Genomic DNA, 20,591 nt, shown 5'->3' with positions numbered 1-20,591 from the left:
ATGAGCATGTCACTTCTTTTATGCAGCTAACTGCGTTATGTGCCATATATAATTGGCACAATAACGCAGGGAGCAACCAGCGGTAAAAACGCACCAAAAACGCACCGAAAACGCACCAAAAACGCACCGAAAACGCGGCAAAAACGCAGGTGCGTTTTTGGTGCGTTTTTTAACACAGGTGCACTCTTAAGAAATTTCTTAAGAAAAATCATTTTTCTAGTGTGAACATAGCCTAATACACATGAATAAAGTGTGTAGAGTGCAGTAAGAACACATGCCTGCAGGACCACACTTCACAGGTATTTCTGTAACTACGGTATAAGGAGTAAGGTTTCTCATTGTGGAAAGCGTCAAGTCATCATAAGGTCCCAACGGCTACGTTCCCACGATCAGTTCTGAATAATCCAGCACCTTAGTTTACTTGCAGGTTTTTTTAATTGCGTTTTTTGCCCAGGTTTGGTGTGTCATCCTTTAAATAAAGCTGAAACTCCATGGTACTGACATCATTAGGTGCGGATCACATGTGTTTTTGGTGCATTTCCGCTGTGTAAACTCATCAAAAATATGCGTCTTTTACCTGCACATTTTGTTTGCATCTAATGCAAATCTATGGGCAAAAGTCGCACAGAAAATGCAGCATCCCCACAAGAGAAATTGACATGCTGTGGCTTGGAAAAACGCACCGCAAGTCAGCTTACGCAGCATAAAAAAAGAAGCCCAGTGGTCATGAGATTTCTATTAATCCCATCCACGTTTCTTGTACTCTAAAAGTCAGCAGTTTGGATTCAGCGAAAACACACTACATCCAGAACCCGAGTAAGGGTACTTTCACACTTGCGTTGTTTTCCTTCCGTTACAATCCGCCCTTTTGGAAAACAGCGGAATCCGTCAACGGATTCCACTGTTTCCCATAGACTTGTATGGTTGACGGATTGTACCAAAAGGACCTGCGTTGCTTCCGCTGGGCGACGCTCCGTTGCTTCCGCCCAGCGGGAGGAACGCAGCATGTAACGTTGTTTTGAGCAGCGGAATCCTCTGGATTTCACTGCGCATTCTCTTTTTTTTTTTTAAATCACAAACTTTAATTTGGCTTGCGGTGGCCGAACGTTCAGCTGAGCGCCCGGCCGCCGGCATGCCCGGCCGCCGGCAAGTGACAGTGCTCAGCTGATCACCCGGCGGTCGGCTGCAGGGAGCGATCAGCTGATCACCTGGCGGCCGGCAAGTGACAGCGCTCAGCTGATCACTCGGCGGCCGGCTGCAAGGAGCTTTCAGCTGATCACCCGGCGGCCGGCAAGTGACAGCGCTCAGCTGATCACCCGGCGACCGGCTGCAGGGAGCGATGAGCTGATCACCCGGCGGCCGGCTGCAGGGAGCAATGAGCTGATCACCCGGCGGGCGGCTACTGGGAGCGATCAGCTGATCGTTCACAATAGTCTGCCGCCGGTAAAACTGTAAAAAAAAAATAAATAAAAAACGGATTCCGTTGTTTTGCAGCATCCGTTGTGCCACTATATGCAACACATCCGTTGCATCCGTTACACAACGCAATGCAACGGATACCGTTCAACGCAATTGTGAAACTAGCCTAACACTGATCGTGGGGACATATCCTTACAAGCCGCGCAGTGCTTGTCTGGGAATTTAAATATGCAAATATCTTTTTCAGAAAGGAAGAGGACTTTAACTGTAGTGCCACCTATTGGGACAGCAATCCGCAGGCTACATGCGCACGCTGCATCTTTTTGTGTTCACAAAACTGCAGCCAAAACTGCACCTTGTCAGAGAGCCTGGAAAGGTCACAAAAAATGCTTGTAATTGTGGGTGCGTTTTTTTTGTGATTTTCACAACATTCGTTTTTGCTGCGTTTTTGTGACAAATGTTGACAAAAACACAGGAATAATGAACATGCTGCATTTTTTTGTCACAAACTTTTAAAACATAAAACACTGACAAATAAACTGCAATGTGCGCATAGCAAATCTGACTTCTCATAGACTTTGCTGGGAAGTCAAATGTCAGAAAGTTCTGACAACAAAACTGCAGCCAAAAAAGCAGCAAAAAATGCAGCGTGCGCATGTAGCCTAAAAGTCAATATCGACCAGTTAAAAAAGCTTGCCACATGACTTAGGATAAGAAGCCAAACCAGAAACTCCATTTGTAAACGCAAGTTTTTCCCTCAGAAGTACAAAGCAGAAGAACTGATCTCAGCTGGGTGAGAGGCCTCTGACAGGGAATTTATTAGGCTATGTGCGCACGTTGCGTTTTTTCCCTGCGTTTACGCGTTTAAAACACCAGCGTAAACGCATTCGTTCTGCTTCCCCATCAGTCTATGAGAAGACGGCAAATTCCATGCGCACGTTGCTTTTTTACACGCAGCATTTTGGATGCCAAATATTTGACAAAATCGATGCGTTTAAAAAAGCAGCATGTCACTTCTTTTGTGCGTTTTGGTTGCATTTTCCACCCATTGAAATCAATGATGTGGGTCAAAACGCAACTAAAATGCGCATGCACTGCCTTTTTGTTGCGTTCTGCAAGCTTTTTTGACAAACAGAACGCAGGACTTTCGGTCTCTCGCTCTGTCGGTCTCGGTCTCTCCCTCTCCCCCCCTCTCTCATACTCACCGATCACTGACCGATCACCAGCGCGGCGCTGCACGGCTGTCACACTGCTCCGGCGGCTTCTCCTGCTCTTGAAAATGCCGGCCGCTCATTATTCAATCTCGTATTCCCTGCTTTCCCCACCCACCAGCGCTTATGATTAGTTGCATTCAGACAAGCCCCCACACTGAGTGACAGCTGTCTCACTGCAACCAATCAAAGCTGCCGGTGGGCGGGTCTATGTAGTCCAGTAAAATAAAGAAATAATTTAAAAAAACAGCGTGCAGTCCTCCCCAATTTTGATACCAGCCAAGATAAAGCCACAAGGCTGAAGGCTGGTATTCTCAGGATGGAGAGCTCCACGTTATGGGGAGCCCCCCAGCCTAAAAATATCAGCTAGCAGCCGCCCAGAATCTCCGCATCTACGCATCTATTAGATGCGACAGTCCCAGGACTTTACCCGGCTCATCCCGAATTACCCTGGTGCGGTGGCAATCGGGGTAAAAAGGAGTTAATGGCAGCCCATGGCTGCCACTAAGTCCTAGGTTAATCATGGCAAGCGTCTATGAGACACCCCCCATGATTAACCTGTAAGTGAAAGTAAATAAACACATACACCCAAAAAAATCCTTTATTTGGAATAAAAGACAAAAAAACCCCCAAAACAAAACACACTCTTTCACCACTTTATTAAAATCCCTAAATACCCCTCCAGGTCCGGTGTAATCCACACAAGGTCCCACGACGCTTTCAGCTCTACTACATAAAGCTGACAGGAGCGGCCACAGACCAAGACCGCTCTCTGTGACCTCCACGCAGCAACTGAAGTCAGTCGCGATGTCAGCGATGACGTCACTCAGGTTACCCGCGGCCACTGCTCTCAGGTGGAGGACTCAGTCTGGCCGCGGGTAACCTGAGTCCTTCAGCTGTGATCGCAAATCCAGCCCCGACACACAGACAGAGCCGCGTGAAGACAATGAAGTCGGGTGAAGTTCATCTGCGTTCATTCTGATCGCGTGGCTCTGTCTCGCAGCCAGCCATGCTCTATGGGGATGTAGCAGAGCAGAGTGGGACCGCACTGTCAAAAATGCATCCAAAATGCATTCAAAATGCATCCAAAACTAAGCGTTTTGGCTGCTTTTTGAAATGCACATGCAGTGACGAAACGCTGCTTTTAATTTGTCACGCCAGAAGGCAACGAGGTCTACACACAAATTGTAAACACTAAATGGTTTGATAGCTTTGTAAGCCTGCCTAAAGCTGGGTTCACACATAGCGACAGCGACAACGACGTCGCTGTTATGTCACCATTTTATGTGACGCAACAGCGACCTTGTAAGTTGCTGTTATGATCGCTGCTTAGCTGTCAAACACAGCAGAAGCAGCAGCGATCATAACGACACGCGTCGCTGTGCTACAGAGAGCAGGGAGCCGCGCACACTGCTTAGCGCTGGCTCCCTGCACTCCTAGCTACAGTACACATCAGGTTAATAATTACCCAATGTGTACTGCAGCTACATGTGCAGAGAGCAGGGAGCCGGCATTGGCAGCGTGAGAGCGGCGGATGCTGGTAACGAAGGTAAATATCGGGTAACCAGGGAAAGGTCTTCCCTTGGTTACCCGATGTTTACCCTGGTTACAGCTTTCCGCAGCTGCCAGACGCCGGCTCCTGCTCCCTTCATTTCGTCGCTCTCTCACTGTCACACACAGCGTTGTGTGCGTCACAGCGGGAGAGCGACGACCAAAAAATTAAGCTGGACATTCAGCAACGATCGGCGACCTCACAGCAGGGGCCAGGTCGTTGCTGGATGTCACACACAGCGACAGCGATGGGACGTCGCTGCAACGTCACAGAAAATGGTGACGTAGCAGCGACGTCGTTGTCGGCGTCACTGTGTGTGACACCACCCTTAAGCTGGTGTCACACACAGCGACAAAGACAACGACGTCGCTGCTACGTCACCATTTTCTGTGACGTTGCAGCGACGTCCCGTCGCTGTCGCTGTGTGTGACATTCAGCAACGACCTGGCCCCTGCTGTGAGGTCGCCGGTCGTTGCTGAATGTCCAGCTTCATTTTTTGGTCGTCACTCTCCCGCTGTGACACACACATCGCTGTGTGTGACAGCGAGGGAGCGACGAAATGAAGCGAGCAGGAGCCGGCACTGGCAGCTGCGGTAAGCTGTAACCAGCGTAAACATCGGGTAACCAAGGGAAGACCTTTCCCTGGTTACCCGATGTTTACGCTGGTTACCAGCCTCCGCTCTTGCTGCCAGTGCCGGCTCCTGCACTGTGACATGTGGCTGCAGTATGCATCGGGTAATTAACCCGATGTATACTGTAGCAAGGAGAGCAAGGAGCCAGCGCTAAGCAGTGCGCGCGGCTCCCTGCTCTCTGAACTGTGACATGTAGCTGCAGCACACATCGGGTTAATTAACCCGATGTGTGCTGCAGGAGAGCAAGGAGCCAGCGCTAAGCAGTGCGCGCGGCTCCCTGCTCTCTGAACTGTGACATGTAGCTGCAGCACACATTGGGTTAATTAACCCGATGTGTGCTGCAGGAGAGCAAGGAGCCAGCGCTAAGCGCGGCTCCCTGCTCTCTGCACATGTAGCACAGCGACGTTATGATCGCTGCTTCTGCTGTGTTTGACAGCTAAGCAGCGATCATAACAGCGACTTACAAGGTCGCTGTTACGTCACCGAAAATGGTGACGTAACAGCGACGTCGTTGTCGCTGTCGTTTAGTGTGAACCCAGCTTTATGCTATTTTAGATACATTGGAGCAATAATCTCTTTAGGCTGACAAATAGTTGCTTGATGTTATGGACCGTGGGACAGACTGCACGATTAATAAAGGGGCATGTTGTTATTAGTATCACTGATTTTCAACAGGAAACCTTGTATGGACTGAAATCTAATATGAACATTCTATGTCCCATGTTGTCCGTGCCTGAAGTTATGGGCCCATGGCCTAAAACTACTGTGCTTTAGTGATCTCATGAAGTTTCCTGTTATTGATGCATTGTGCGGGTCTAAATCACCATCTACATCTGTTGTACTGTTGGATGTATTTGTGTTGGATGTAGTAGTATTTCTTTCCACACTGAACGGATATGGAGTGCATACGTCTATGGAAAAATGTGAAGACCTGTATTTGATTGTGTTGCAGCCCATTTGGTTCTACGTATTTACCTCTTCTAATAAAGTACAAGCTGTAAATAAAATAAACATATATTTGGCTAATCTTCTATCTTTTAGTCCCTTATGCTTCATAATGCCAGCTGACTAGGGTAAAACCGACCATGCAGTTTATATAGCTACTAGAAGGTGGCCCGATTCTACGCATCGGGTATTCTAGAATTTACGTATTGTGTAGTTAATGTATGATTTTTGTTATATATATGGGTGTTGTCTGGGTGTGGCGGGGTGTGAGAGCGGTGTTGTATGTGTGTTGCGTTGTTTGTGGAGCGCTGTGTGTCTGTAGCGTTGTGTGTGTGTGTGTGTTGCGCGGTTTGTGTGGGTGTGGTGTGTTTTGGGGGGAGGTATGTTTTGTGCAATGTGTGTGTGTTGCGTGGTATGTGCGTATATTTATGTATGCCGCGGTGTTTGTGTGTTGGGTGCTGTGTGTGTTGGGTGCTGTGTGTGTTGGGTGCTGTGTGTGTGCAGCGTTGTCTGTGTGTGTGGGTGTCTGTGTAGGGCGGTGTTTGTGGTTCCCAGTGTGTGTGTGGTGTGTTGTGTGTGTGTGTGTGTGTGTGTTGGGGGGAGGTGTGCACCTCCCATCGTGCTCCATCCCCCATGCTGCGCACCCCCCATCGTGCTCATCAGCCTCTCTCCTCCCAGCCTCCCCCCTCCCAGCCTCCCTCCTCCCAGCCTCCCCCAGCATCAGCCTCTCTCCTCCCAGTCTCCCCCTCCCAGCCTCCCCCAGCATCAGCCTTCCCCAGCATCAGCCTCTCTCCTTCCAGCCTCCCCCAGCATCAGCCTCTCTCCTCCCAGCCTCCCTCCTCCCAGCCTTCCCCAGGATCAGCCTCTCTCCTCCCAGCCTCCCTCTTCCCAGCCTTCCCCAGCATCAGCCTCCACCTCCCAGCCTCCCTCAACATCAGCCTCCCCCAGCATCAGCCTCTCTCCTTCCAGCCAACCCCAGCATCAGCCTCTCTCCTCCCAGCCTCCCTCCTCCCAGCCTCCAGCAGCATCAGCCTCCCCCTCCCAGCCTCCCCCAGCATCAGCCTCTCTCCTTCCAGCCTCCCCCAGCATCAGCCTCCGCCTCCCAGCATCAGCCTCCGCCTCCCAGTCTCCCCCAGCATCAGCCTCTCTCCTCCCAGCCTCCCCCAGCATCAGCCTCTCTCCTCCCAGCCTCCTCCAGCATCAGCCTCCCCCAGCATCAGCCTCTCTCCTTCCCGCCTCCCCCAGCATCAGCCTCTCTCCTCCTAGCCTCCCCCAGCATCAGCCTCCCCCTCCCAGCCTCCCCCAGCATCAGCCTCTCTCTTTCCAGCCTCCCCCCAGCATCAGCCTCTCTCATCCCAGCCACCCCCAGCATCAGCCTCCCCCAGCATCAGCCTCTCTCCTTCCAGCCTCCCCCAGCATCAGCCTCCCCCAGTATCAGCCTCTCTCATCCCAGCCTCCCCCAGTATCAGCCTCTCTCATCCCAGCCACCCCCAGCATCAGCCTCCCCCAGCATCAGCCTCTCTCCTCCCAGCCTCCCCCAGCATCAGCCTCCCCCAGCATCAGCCTACACCCTCCCAGCCTCCCCCAACATCAGCCTCCCCCTCCCAGCCTTCCCCAGGATCAGCCTCTCTCCTCCCAGCCTCCTCCAGCATGCCGTGCTCCTCTGCCAACACTCACAGATCCGATCGCATACTCACACACGCACACACACCCACCCACCCGATCGCATACACTCACACCCACCCGATCGCACACACTCACACCCACCCGATCGCACACACTCACACCCACCCGATCGCACACACTCACACCCACCCGATCGCATACACTCACACCCACCCGATCGCATACACTCACACCCACCCGATCGCATACACTCACACCCACCCGATCGCATACACTCACACACACCCGATCGCATACACTCACACACACCCGATCGCATACACTCACACACACCCGATCGCATACACTCACACACACCCGATCGCATACACTCACACACACCCGATCGCATACACTCACACACACCCGATCGCATACACTCACACACACCCGATCGCATACACTCACACACACACACATTGACGATATTGCACATACGCGCTCACTCACAACATCCGGAGATACCACATGCTTCTGGCCATGTGATCCTCCGGCAGGTCCTGGAAGCTCACTGCAGCACAGTATCGCGGCCGAGAAGCAAGCGATATCTCCGGATGCTGTGAGTGTGTGGATGCGATCTGATGTGTGTGTGAGGTGTATGTGAGAGTGAGTGTGATCTGATGTGTGTATGTGTGTGTGTGTCTGTTATGTTTGTGCGTGTGAATGTTCCGCCGCTGCAGTACCTTGATGCGCTGGTAACTATGCTACCATGGTTACCAGCGCATCCCGTCCCCCACTCGCACGGGAGCCCACACCAGCATACGGCGGCAAACCCCAGCAATGCGAGGGTTTGTGTCGGCTGGGTTGGCGGCGTATGCTGGTGTGGGCTCCCGGGGGTACAGTACTCACCTGGGAGTCGTGTCTCCGTGTCAGTTCGGGGGATGCGTGTGGGGGGCGGGGCCAGAGCGAGCATGCATTGCGTGAGGGGGGAGGGGCGTGGCCAAGTTGCCAATACGTGCAGGGTGCCGGGGCGAGAGGCCAATCCGTGTGGGGGGCGGAGCCTGTGCGAGCGGCCGGCCAATCCGTGTGGGGGGGGAGCCAGGGCGAGCGACCAATCCGTGCGGGGGGGGCGGGGCCATGGCGAGGCCAGCGGCCAATCCGCTTTGTGTCACCGTAAGGACACAATTTTGGAGCAAGACAGACAGACAGACAGACAGGATAAGGCAATTATATATATAGATTCCCTCTGTCTGCCCCGAACATGCATGGAGAGCATTACAGGTTACTGTAGGAATTCCGCTCTGGTAGGCAATGGCAGGGACGCAGTAAAGGGGTACACACAGGTTTTCAGTGCACAAAGTCAGTGTTCTATTCACACTGAAACAGGAAAGTGTAGTCTCACGTCAGACAGGAATGCAAAAGGAAAAGTCCAGCATGTCAAACAGCTTAACCCCTTTATCACCCGGCAATTCTGTGTTTTCGTTTCTTCTCTCCTTCAACAAGGCATAACATTTTTATTTTTCAGTCAACAAAGCCATATTGAAGGTTTGTTTATTTGTGGGACGAGTTGTACTTTTGAATGACACCATTCGTTCTTCCCCATATTGTACTGCAAAACGGGAAAATAATTCCAAGTGCAGTGAAATTGCAAAAAAAAAGTGCTATTGAACGATTGCTTTTTGTTGTTTGCTTTATTTACCATACTCACTATATGGAAAAACTGACGTGGTATTACGATTCCACAGGTCAGTACGGGTTCGTAGATCGCAAACATGTGTAGTTTTACATTTATCTGTGGCGAGAAAAAGCTCAGACAATTGAAAAAAGAAAAAAAGGAAAAAAAAAAGAATTGCGCTTTTGTGGCCATTTTCCAAGACTGGTAGTGTTCTCATTTTTCAGGATCTGGGGCTCAGTGAGGGCTTACTTTTTGCGTCTTGAGCTTATGATTTTAATTATACAAGTTTTGGGTAGATACGATGTTTGATCACCTGTTATTGCATTTATATGAAATGTTGCGACGGTCTCAAAATTTAATTCTGGCGTTTTGATTTTTTTTTCTCATTATGCCCTTTACTAAATCAGGATAATTTTATATTTTGATAGATCGGGCATTTCTGAACGTGGAGGTACAAAATATGTATTTTTTTTTAATTTTCAATGGGGCAAAAGTTGGGCGATTTGAACTTTTTTTTTCCATAGATAGAGGAGGCACTGAGCAAGAGCAGTGACGCCCATCGAACTGGACTGTACCGTCTGGAAGAATTATAAAAGGTCATTTTTGGTATATGCAGAGGCAGTTGGGGACTTAAGGGGGCTTTACATATCGTTAATGTTTTATCGTCGGGGTCACGTCGTTAGTGACGCACATCCGGCGTCATTAACGATATCGCAGCATGTGATACCAGCGACCTTAAAACTTCCTCCAAAGTGGTGAAAATCGTTCACCATGGAGAGGTCGTCCTAAAACCAAAAATTGTTAATGGTGGTTTATAGATGTTGTTCCTTGTTCCTGTGGCAGCACACATCGCTGTGTGTGACACCGCAGGAGCGAGGAACCTCACCTTACCTGCGTCCCACCCGCAATGAGGAAGGAAGAAGGTGGGCGGGATGTTCGTCCCGCTCATCTCCGCCCCTCCGCTTTGATTGGCCTGCCGCTTAGTGACGTCGCCGTGACGCCAAACGCATCTCCCCCTTGAGGGAGGGATTGTTCGGCAGTCACAGCGACGACGACCAGGTAAGTGCGTGTGACGCTGCCGTAGCGATAATGTTCGCTGCAGCACCGATCATACGATATCGTATGCACGACGGGGGCGGGTGCTTTTGCGTACAATATCGCTAGCAATTGCTAGAAATATCGTAGCGTATAAAGCCCGCTTTACACTTATGAACAATGTTTTGATCTTTTAACTTTCAGGCTCCATATCTCACTATCCACTACAGCTTCAAACGTGAGGCTTCCTTCATTTTATAGACAAACATCTTGGCTATCTCATACATAAATTTGACTTGCAACTATTTAGCATATGATTAGTTATGAAGATTCTTGTCATGTCACTCCATTATTACTATTTTACTACTGGTGGTGGACAAATCTTTTTCTTCCTGTATACAGTCATATGAAAAAGTTTGGGCAACCCTATTAATGTTAACCTTTTTTCTTTATAACAATTTGGGTTTTTGCAACAGCTATTTCAGTTTCATATATCTAATAACTGATGGACTGAGTAATATTTCTGGATTGAAATGAGGTTTATTGTCTATTTGTTTATTATTAACAGAAAATGTGCAATCCACATTTAAACAAAATTTGACCGGTGCAAAAGTATGGGCACCTCAACATAAAAGTGACATTAATATTTTGTAGATCCTCCTTTTGCAAAAATAACAGCCTCTAGTCGCTTCCTGTAGATTTTAATGAGTTCCTAGATCCTGGATGAAGGTATATTTGACCATTCCTGTTTACAAAACAATTCCAGTTCAATTAAGTTTGATGGTCGCCGAGCATGGACAGCCACTTCAAAATCATCCCACAGATTTTCAATGATATTCAGGTCTGGGGACTGGGATGGCCATTCCAGAACATTGTAATTGTTCCTCTGCATGAATGCCTGAGTAGATTTGGAGTGGTGTTTTGGATCATTGTCTTGCTGAAATATCCATCCCCTGCGTAACTTCAACTTCATCACGGATTCTTGCACATTATTGTCAAGAATCTGCTGATACTGATTTGAATCCATGCGACCTTCAACTTTAACAAGATTCCCGGTGCCGGCATTGGCCACACAGCCCCAAAGCATGATGGAACCTCCACCAAATTTTACTGTGGGTAACAAGTGCTTTTCTTGGAATGCCGTGTTTTTTTGCTTCCATGCATAACGCATTTTTGTATGACCAAATAACTCAATCTTTGTTTCATCAGTCCACAGGAACTTCTTCCAAAATGTAACTGGCTTGTCCAAATGTGCTTTTGCATACCTCAGGCGACTTTGTTTGTGGCGTGCTTGCAGAAAAGGCTTCTTTCGCATCACTCTCCCATACAGCTTCTCCTTGTGCAACGTGCACTGTATTGTTGATCAATGCACATTGACACCATCTGCAGCAAGATGAAGCTGAAGGTCTTTGAAGATGGTCTGTGGATTGTCCTTGACTGTTCTCACCATTCTTCTCTGCCTTTCTGATATTTTTCTTGGCCTGCCACTTCTGGGCTTAACAAGAACTGTACCTGTGTTCTTCCATTTCCTTACTATGTTCCTCACAGTGGAAACTGACAGTTTAAATCTCTGAGACAACTTTTGTATCCGTCCCCTGAACAACTATGTTGAATAATCTTTGTTTTCAGATCATTTGAGGAGCCCATGATGCAACTCTTCATAGGAGATTCAAATAGGAGAACAACGTGCAAGTGGCCACCTTAAATACCTTTTCTCATGATTGGATACACCTGCCTATGAAGTTCAAAGCTCAAATGAGGTTACAAAGCCAATTTAGTGCTTTAGTAAGTCAGTAAAAAGTAGTTAGGAGTGTTCAAATCAAGAAATTGATAAGGGTGCCCATACTTTTGCACCGGTCAAATTTTGTTTAAATGCGGATTGCACATTTTCTGTTAGTACAATAAACCTCATTTCAATCCAGAAATGTTACTCAGTCCATCAGTTACTAGATATATGAAACAGAAATAGCCGTTGAAAAAAAACAATTTGTTATAAAAGAAAAAAGGTTAACATTAATAGCGGTGCCCAAACTTTTTCATATGACTGTATTACAAAATTACAATCTTGGTTCCTAATAGCTCAGTGTGTTATTAGGTTGGTTTCCAATGGAAAGTTCACTGGTTTGAATCAATGAGAAGCCATGAAGATTTTCCCAAGAAAGGAGAACCAGCATTATCCAATTCATCGATACCGGTCTCTTGACCAAGAAAATTGCCAAATTGTATCATGTGAGTGACACGACAAATGGAAAATTATGAAATGAAGTACGTCCATCCATCCACTCAAAAGCCAAGAGGTGAACGTCCAGGCAAAAACAATGAAGTCATAAGGTTTATCAGTTCTGGCGTGATAAATATGGCAGTGGAGGTGGCTGGTATACTTAATAACAGTGAGATCACAGATGTCCATGCAAGCGCTGTGCGACACACGTTACACAAGTCTGGAATGGTGGCCCGAAAAAAGGTGAAGAAGCCTCGACTTCAATATCGTCATAAGAGGCGTTGGCTCTAGTTTGCAAAAAGTACAAAAAGTGGACGGTAGAAGATAGGAAATGGGTAATTTGTAGTGGTGAGATGAAATTAAGGGAATTGCCAAGTTCGGTAGAGGACACCTGACGATATGGGGCTGTGTCACAAACAGATACTTGAAAAGGATCGATGGTAGTCTCTTTGCTGAGCTATATGTGGGTATCCTACAAGACGAGTTACTTCCTAGTCTCGAGGTCTATGGGTATGAAAAGAATGACAGTGTTCAAGCAGAACAACGACCCGAAGCATACATTCAAATTGGCAAAGAAATGGCTCAATGACAATGAAGAAGGGGTGCTGGACTGGTCCCCACAGTCCCGAGACCTCAATGTAATTGAACACTTCATAGTTTCATAGTGTTTAAGGCTGAAGGTAGACTTAAGTCCATCGAGTTCAACCCATGAACTAACCTAACCTGTTAATCCAGAGGAAGGCAAAAAAAAAAAATAATCATGCAACAGACAATAAGCACCACAGTAGGTGGGAAAAAAAAATTCTTCCTGACTCCACATATGGCAATTAGACTAGTTCCCTGGATGTATTTTTGCCAGAAGGTGTAGTTTAGGTGCAGGAATATGTTGTAGAAATTTCAGCACCAAATCTGCATCTATTTTCAAAAAAAAAAAAAAAAAAAAAAAAGCTTTTTTTGTGTCAGGAGATGCATGTCTGTAAACCTAGTGACTATATCCCTGTAAAATTAACAGCCCAGTCGTAGCCTCGCCCAGCCAGGTCTTCGTTTTTCTCACCATATCATAATTTTTTCCAACAATATTGATTCTAATTCTGCCATCTTGTTAGTGAGGCTTCTGGCATTAGTGTACATGCACTTGTAGGTACAGTTGAAGAATAGGCTGTATACATAACAAAGTCAACCAGTATGCACCAAAAATAGGAATGTTTAGAAGAGACCTGAAATCTATATCAAATTTATGTATGAGATAGTAAAGATGATTGTCTATAAAATTAAGGTACTCACATAAAAAGCTGTATTGGATGGTGAGATATGGAGCCTGAAAATCAAAAGTTCAAAACATTGTTACCCTTTTGTTAGTCAGTGTATACGTGTGTCCACCCATATCCTGTCCACCTCCATTAACTTGAGAACGGCGGCAGCTATAGGCATATAAGTGGTGTCTAGGTATAGTAAAGTAGCCATGCGCTATGTAATGAAAGCATCTATAAGCGCCACCTGGTGGAAAACAACGGAGTTAACAAACGGAACAAGATAGAGAAAAAAAATGAATTACAAAGTTGTAGGGCATCATCAATTCAATGCGAATTGACACCTTGCATACAGAAATGCTATGATTAGAATGTGTAAAACTTACAAGGCTGAGGACGTGAAGCAATACCTCATGGATACCTTCCTACAAATCATTGGGTATGGTGGCTGCGAGGAGTGGCCTCCACGCTCACCTGACCTTACCCCATTGGACTTCTTTCTGTGAGGTCACATCAAACAGCAGGTGTATGCGACCCCTCCACCAACATTGCAGGACCTACGACGACGTATTATAGATGCTTGTGCAAACGTGTCACCTACCATATTGCCCAACGTGCAGCAAGATACAGTATGCTGTCCATAGTCCAGATTTGCATTGCAGCTGACGGTGGCCACTTTGAGCATGAAAGTTAAATGAGCGCCATATGCGTGACCAGCATTCAATGTTTTGGGTGGGGGGGTCATATCATAGCATTTCTGTAGGCAAGGTGTCGATTTGTATTGAATTGATGATGCCCTACAATTTTTTAATTCACTTTTTTTCCTCTATCTCGTTCAGTTATTGAGATAAAAATGCTAACTCCGTTGTTTTCCACCAGGTGGTGCTTATAGGTGGTTTCATTGCGTAGCGCATGGATACTTTACTATACCTAGACACCACTTCTATGCCTATAGCTGCCGCCGTTCTCAAGTTAATGGCGGTGGACAGGATATGGGTGGACACACTGTATACAGGTTGCTAAACTGCTGCAAAAGAGCTATTAAAGGTGGTGGCTTTAGTTTATTTGGGGAAAACGTGGTGGCATGTTTCCTTTAATGTCTTCTTAATATATAGCATAAGCTGGCTGTGGGCATAAGGCGTGGGCCCAGGATCTGAACACATTCCATACAGGGTCGGTGCTTGTGTTATAAAGCCGACACCACATCAGGTGGTTAGTCAGAAATGGCTCCGATCACTGAAGTCCGCAACCTTTCCAGTAGTCAACACACTCCCCCTTTTAGAGATTTTAGGATGCTGTAAATTTGCAAGAACAGCCGAGCACCAATTGAAGTCTTCAAAGAACATGGTCTTGCAGTATTATAGTATTGTAGTGCATGGTACAAGCAATCAAATCATCCCAGGTTCAAGTCCCCAAGGACTAGAAAATAAAGTATACATTTTTAAAAAAAAATGTTATTTAAGAATAAAAAAATGTCATCTCCTATTAATTGAAAATGAAAGGAAACCTACCCTCCAAACCAGCAGCATTCATGGCTGTATGCCCCATTTCCCTGTCTAACCAGCCCAGTGTAATGCTATTTACTAATATAAATGTTTAAAAAAACAACTTCTAAACCTCACTGTTTATACCAATTAAGAGTTTTGACTAGTCAAAGGGCGTTAGATCCTCTGACTACTCAGCCCTCTTTCCATGTCATCATGCCCCTGTGGGCGGGATAAACTTATTTCCACGAGCCGATGTCAGCGCCAGCTCCTAGAAATGTTGCGTATATGCGTGTCTCATTTTGGCCAGTGCACCTTTGAAGTCTGGTGTACGTTCCCGGCTTCATTAGGCATACTGTGCATGACTGGAAGTTCAGACGACGGCTCATGTACATGTCTTCTGAACTTCTGGTCATGCACAGTGTGCCTAATACAGCCAGGAAGCGTACACCAGACTTCAAAGGTGCACTGACATGCCCAAAATGAGCCATGCACGAGCTGGCGGTGACGCTGGCTTGTGGAAATCATGTTATTATGCCCACAAGGGCATGATAATATGGAAAGAGGGCCAACTTGTGAGAGGAACTAACATCCCTTTGACCAGTCAAAGGCCTAATCAGCATAGGGACAGCAAGGTTTATTAGACATTTTTTTAAACATTCACATGTGAATTGCATTATACAGGGCTGGTTAGGGAGGGAATTTGGGCATACAGGTCACAAAGCTGCTGGGTTGGAGGGCATTATTATTTTTTAACAAAGTTCAGAAGTTTCTTAATCACTAAAATACAACAAAAAAAATATAAGCTTGCTTTTGCAATAGTTATACTGACATGAAAAATCAGGTTGGCAGGTACGACACGACAGCCGTAAAAATGAGACTCAAAAGAGCAATGGTGGACATGTGCTTTTTTTAATCTTTTCAGCCACTCATACAATTTACTAACATACAGGAAAACAAAAGTAAAATAAAGTGAATGGTGTCGTTCAAAAACAAAACTCCTCCTGCAAAGAATTCCTCATACGCCTTTCATTCACCCAACATCTACTCTGGTGAAGGTCATCAAATATTCGAGGGGAAAGAAATAAAAAAGTTAAAAAGTATATTTTGGGAAGTTTTCCTAGAGCTCATCCACTACTATATTTATGACACACATTTTTATATTTTTTTATAACTATCTGAAAAAAGAATAGGTCTTGTATTTCATACACCGTTTGAGATGATTGACGTGAGCAATGACACATCAGTGTGCGTGCTTGATGTAGCTAAGCTGTGCGTGTTGGTGTAGCTGAGCTGTGTATATAGCAGAGCTGAGTGTGCATGCAGTTTTGTGTATATATGTGCGTGCTGTAAAGCTGTATGTGCATACAACACAAGCTAAAGAGAACGCTAACAAAAAAATCTATATGTCCCTATTCTACCCTTAAGCATTAACCCCTTAACGACCGCGGGCCGTAAAATTACGTCCTAGCGGTCATAATGTTACTGCGCGCGGTCTGCTGGCGGCAGCATGCCACGATCGGCACACATCTCAGCTGATTTTCACAGCTGAGATGTGTGCCTGCTAGGCACGAGCAGAATCGTTATCTGCTCGTGCCGTTTAACCCCTTAAATGGCGCTGTCAATATGCGACAGCGCCATTATAAGCGCGATCGCGGTAAACTTTTACTTACCGCCCGATACCGGAAGTCACGTGACGCGATCACATGACTTCCGTTAGTTGTCATGGTAGCACAGGGTCATGTGATGACTCCTGTACTACACATGAATTGCTTTCACTTTCGCTGTGCCAGCGGCACAGCAAAAGAGAAAGAGAGCGTATCTGCTGTTTACAGCTGTATAGCTGTGATCAGCAGATAGTGCAGAGCGATCGGAATGCTGATTGCAATAGCCCCCTAGGGGGACTAGTAAAATAAAAAAAAAAAAAAAAGTTAAAAAAAGTTTTAAAAAATTAAAAAAAAAACAAAAAAACCTAAAAGTTCAAATCAAATTGAATTAAAAAAATAAAAAAAATACACACACATTTGGTATCGCCGCGTTCAGAAACGCCCGATCTATCAAAATATGAAATCAATTAATCTGATCAGTATACGGCGTAGCGGCAAAGAAATTCCAAACGCCAAAACGACTTTTTTTGTCGCCACAACTTTTGTGCAAAATGCTATAAGAGGCGATCAAAACGTAGCATCTGCGCAAAAATGGTACCGTTAAAAACATCAGCTCAAGACGCAAAAGATAAGCCGTCACTGAGCCATAGATCCCGAAAAATGAGAACGCTACGGGTCACGGAATATGGCGTAAAACGTGCGCCACTTTTTTCGGTTAAACTTCCGTTTTTTTTTTAACCCCTTATATAAAAGTAAACCTATACATGTTTGGTGTCTACGAACTCGCACTGACCTGAGGCATCACACCCACACATCAGTTTTACCATGTAGTGAACATATCGCACTTTTTGTGCAATTTTTCTGCATTTGGAATTTTTTTGCCATTTTCCAGTACACTATATGGTAAAACTTATGGTTTCATTTAAAAGTACAGCTCGTTCCGCAAAAAATGAGCCCTCACATGACCATATTGACTGAAAAATAAAAAAGTTACGGCTCAGAAAAAGAATGGCGAAAAAAAAAAACGGAAAGCGAAAAATCGGCCGGTCGTGAAGGGGTTAAAATTAATGTAATCGACCCCACAACTTCTTTACACTACTAGGAAATTTTAATTAGTATGACATACACTACAGTTCAAAAATTAGGGCCACTTAGATATTTCCTTATTTTTGAAAGAAAAGCACATTTTTTTTCAATGAAGCTAATATTAAATTAAACAGAAATACAATCTATACATTGTTAATGTGGTAAATGACTATTAGCTTCAAACGTCTGGCTTTTAATGCAATATCTACATGGGTGTATAGAGGCCCATTTCCAACAATCCAGTGCACTAATGGTACATTGTGTTTGCTAACTGTGTTAGAAGGCTAAGGGCTTGTGCGCATGTTGCGTAATTGCATGCATTTACGCTGCGTTTAGCACTGCAATCTATGTAAATTGTGCATCTTTCATGCGCACGTTGCTGTTTTGAACGCAGCAATTTGGATGCTAAAATTTTGACCCAAATCTGTGCGTTAAAAAATGCAGCATGTCAATTAATTTGTGCGCTTTGGATGCAGCTCCCACTCTGTCTATGGGAGAGCCAGCATCCATAATGCATGAAATAGGCATGTAATCTGCTGAAACACTGCATCCATTACGCTGTGTTTCTGCAGCTATTCTAAGCGCACATATGCTGTCAAATCGCTGCAGAAATTTCAGCATGTACGTGCTAACAAGCCCTAATGGATGTTTAGAAATCCCTTCAAAACTCTTGTGCAAATATGTTAGCACAGCTGAAAACAGTTTTGCTAATTAGAGAAGCTATAAAACTGACCTTCCTTTGAGCCAGTTGAGAATCTGGAGCATTACATTTGTTGGTTCCATTAAACTCTCAAACTGGCCAGAAAAAGAGAACTTTCAGGTGGAAATCAACTGACTATTCTCGTTCTTAGAAATGAAGGCTATTCCATGCAAGAAACTGAAGATTTCCTACAATGGTGTGTACTACTACTTTCAGAGGAGAGCACAAACAGGCTCTAACCAGAGTAGAAAGAGAAGTGGGAGGTGGCGCTGCACAACTGAGCAACAAGACAATTACATTAGTCTCTAGTTTGACAGATCGATGCCTCACAAGTCCTCAACTTGCAACTTCATTAAATAGTACCCGCAAAACACCAGTGTCCACATCAACAGTGAAGAGGCGACTCCGGGATGCTGGCCTTCAGGGCCGAGTGGCAAAGAAAAAAGCCATATCTGAGACTGGCTAATAAAAGGAAAAGATTAATATGGGGAAAAGATTAATATGGGCAAAAGAACACAGACATTGGACAGAGGAAGATTGGAAAAAAGTGTTATGGACAGACGAATCGAAGTTTGAGGTGTTTCGGTCACAAAGAAGAACATTTGTGAGATGCAAACCAGCTGAAAAGATGCTGGAAGAGTTCCTGACACCATCTGTCAAGCATGGTGGAGGTAATGTGATGTTCTGGGGCTGCTTTGGTGCTGGTAAAGTGGGAGATTTGTACAAGGTAAAAGGGATTTTGAATAACGAAGGCTATCACTCCATTTTGCAATGTCATGCCATACCCTGTGGACAGCGCTTGATTGGAGCCAATTTCATCCTACAACAGGACAATGACCCAAAGCACACCTCCAAATTATGCATGAACTATTTAGGAAAGAAGCAGGCAGCTGGTATTCTATCTGTAATGGAGTGGCCAGCCCAGTCACCAGATCCCAAGCCTATGGAGCTGTTGTGGGAGCAGCTTGATCGTATGGTACGCAAAAAGTGCCCATTAAGCCAATCCATCTTGTGGGGGGGGGGGGGAGCATGGGGTGAAATATCTCCAGATTTCCTCAGAAAATTAACAGCTAGAATGCCAAAGGCCTGCAAAGCTGGAATTGCTGCAAAGGAGCATTCTGTGACGAAAGCAAAGTTTGAAGGAGAAAATTATTATTTCAAGTAAAAATCATTATTTCTAACCTCGTCAATGTTTGGAATATATTTTCTATTCATTATGCAACTCGGTTGATAAAAGTATGATTTTTCATGGAAAAGACAAAATTGTCTGGGTGACCCCAAACTTTTGAACTGTAGTGTAGGTTTTCTGACTTTCTCCTGTCTAAACCATGGGTGTGCCTTATAGTAAGATGCATCCTATAGTCTGAGAAATACTTGGAATTACTGAAGGGAGAGTCACACATTCAACCAGCTATTGTGAAGTGGAAACAGCAAAGGCTTTACTTATAGGACCATGGGAATCACAAACATGTTCATTCCATTATAGTCTACGGAGCGGTTTAAATCTTTGAACATTTTGAAGACCTAGTGGTCCATAAAAAAACATGGAGTCTTCTGTTTTTGATCTGAGCCATGGTTCAAAATCTATGGGTCTGTGAATAATAACCGACTCCACATACGCGTATCCATTTTTAACATTGTTGATAGGAGATGCTTTATAATTTATTTCTTTTTTTTTTTCAGTTGAGAACATCACTGATCAAGCTGATCATAAATCTGACACATTGATGAAAAACAGATCCAAAAAGTGTAGTGTTATTTGTGTACCAAAAAGTCACTGGTGTCTGAAGCTTGGCTAATATGCGTACCAAAGAGGTCATACTATCTTATGCATTTCAATTAGCTTATTATCCATATGAATTTCTTGGGTTGCAAGACTATACAAATAGTTAAAACAAAACAAAAAAAGTTCATGGGATAGAAAGTACCATTTGCTGGTGCAGGTAATGTGCTGATGTTTGAGCAGCTTATATTGATTGGTACACAAATTTCCATAATGTTTGGGCTATCGTAGAACATTATTGCCCCAACTGAAGGCAGGAAGATAGAAAACTGACAACAAGAACTAGAACCCCTACCTGCTGAGGTCTCACGGAATTTTTCACTAGCCTTCTTCTTTCTCCATTTCCAAGGCTTGAATATTTTGCCTATGGATGAAAGTCGTCCTTT

At 45.4% G+C, this 20,591-nt stretch overlaps 1 protein-coding gene across 4 annotated transcripts in view; it reads right to left on the bottom strand.

Moving 5' to 3' along the window:
- Positions 1–20,591, bottom strand: part of PHACTR2 (phosphatase and actin regulator 2) — a 352,744-nt gene that overhangs the window by 72,804 nt on the left and 259,349 nt on the right. For all 4 annotated transcript variants that reach the window (XM_075339808.1, XM_075339806.1, XM_075339809.1 and 1 more), the window contains exon 2: positions 20,501–20,591. This exon is cut by the window's right edge and continues 86 nt beyond it. In XM_075339808.1, coding sequence (XP_075195923.1) covers positions 20,501–20,591 — 91 coding nt within the window. The remainder of the gene's footprint in view (positions 1–20,500) is intronic.

The sequence above is a fragment of the Anomaloglossus baeobatrachus genome, chromosome 3 (assembly GCF_048569485.1).
Source record: "Anomaloglossus baeobatrachus isolate aAnoBae1 chromosome 3, aAnoBae1.hap1, whole genome shotgun sequence".
Classification (NCBI taxonomy): Eukaryota; Metazoa; Chordata; class Amphibia; order Anura; family Aromobatidae; genus Anomaloglossus; species Anomaloglossus baeobatrachus.
The sequence above is the reverse complement of the archived record's forward strand: the minus strand, read 5'-3'. Positions and strand labels throughout refer to the sequence as shown.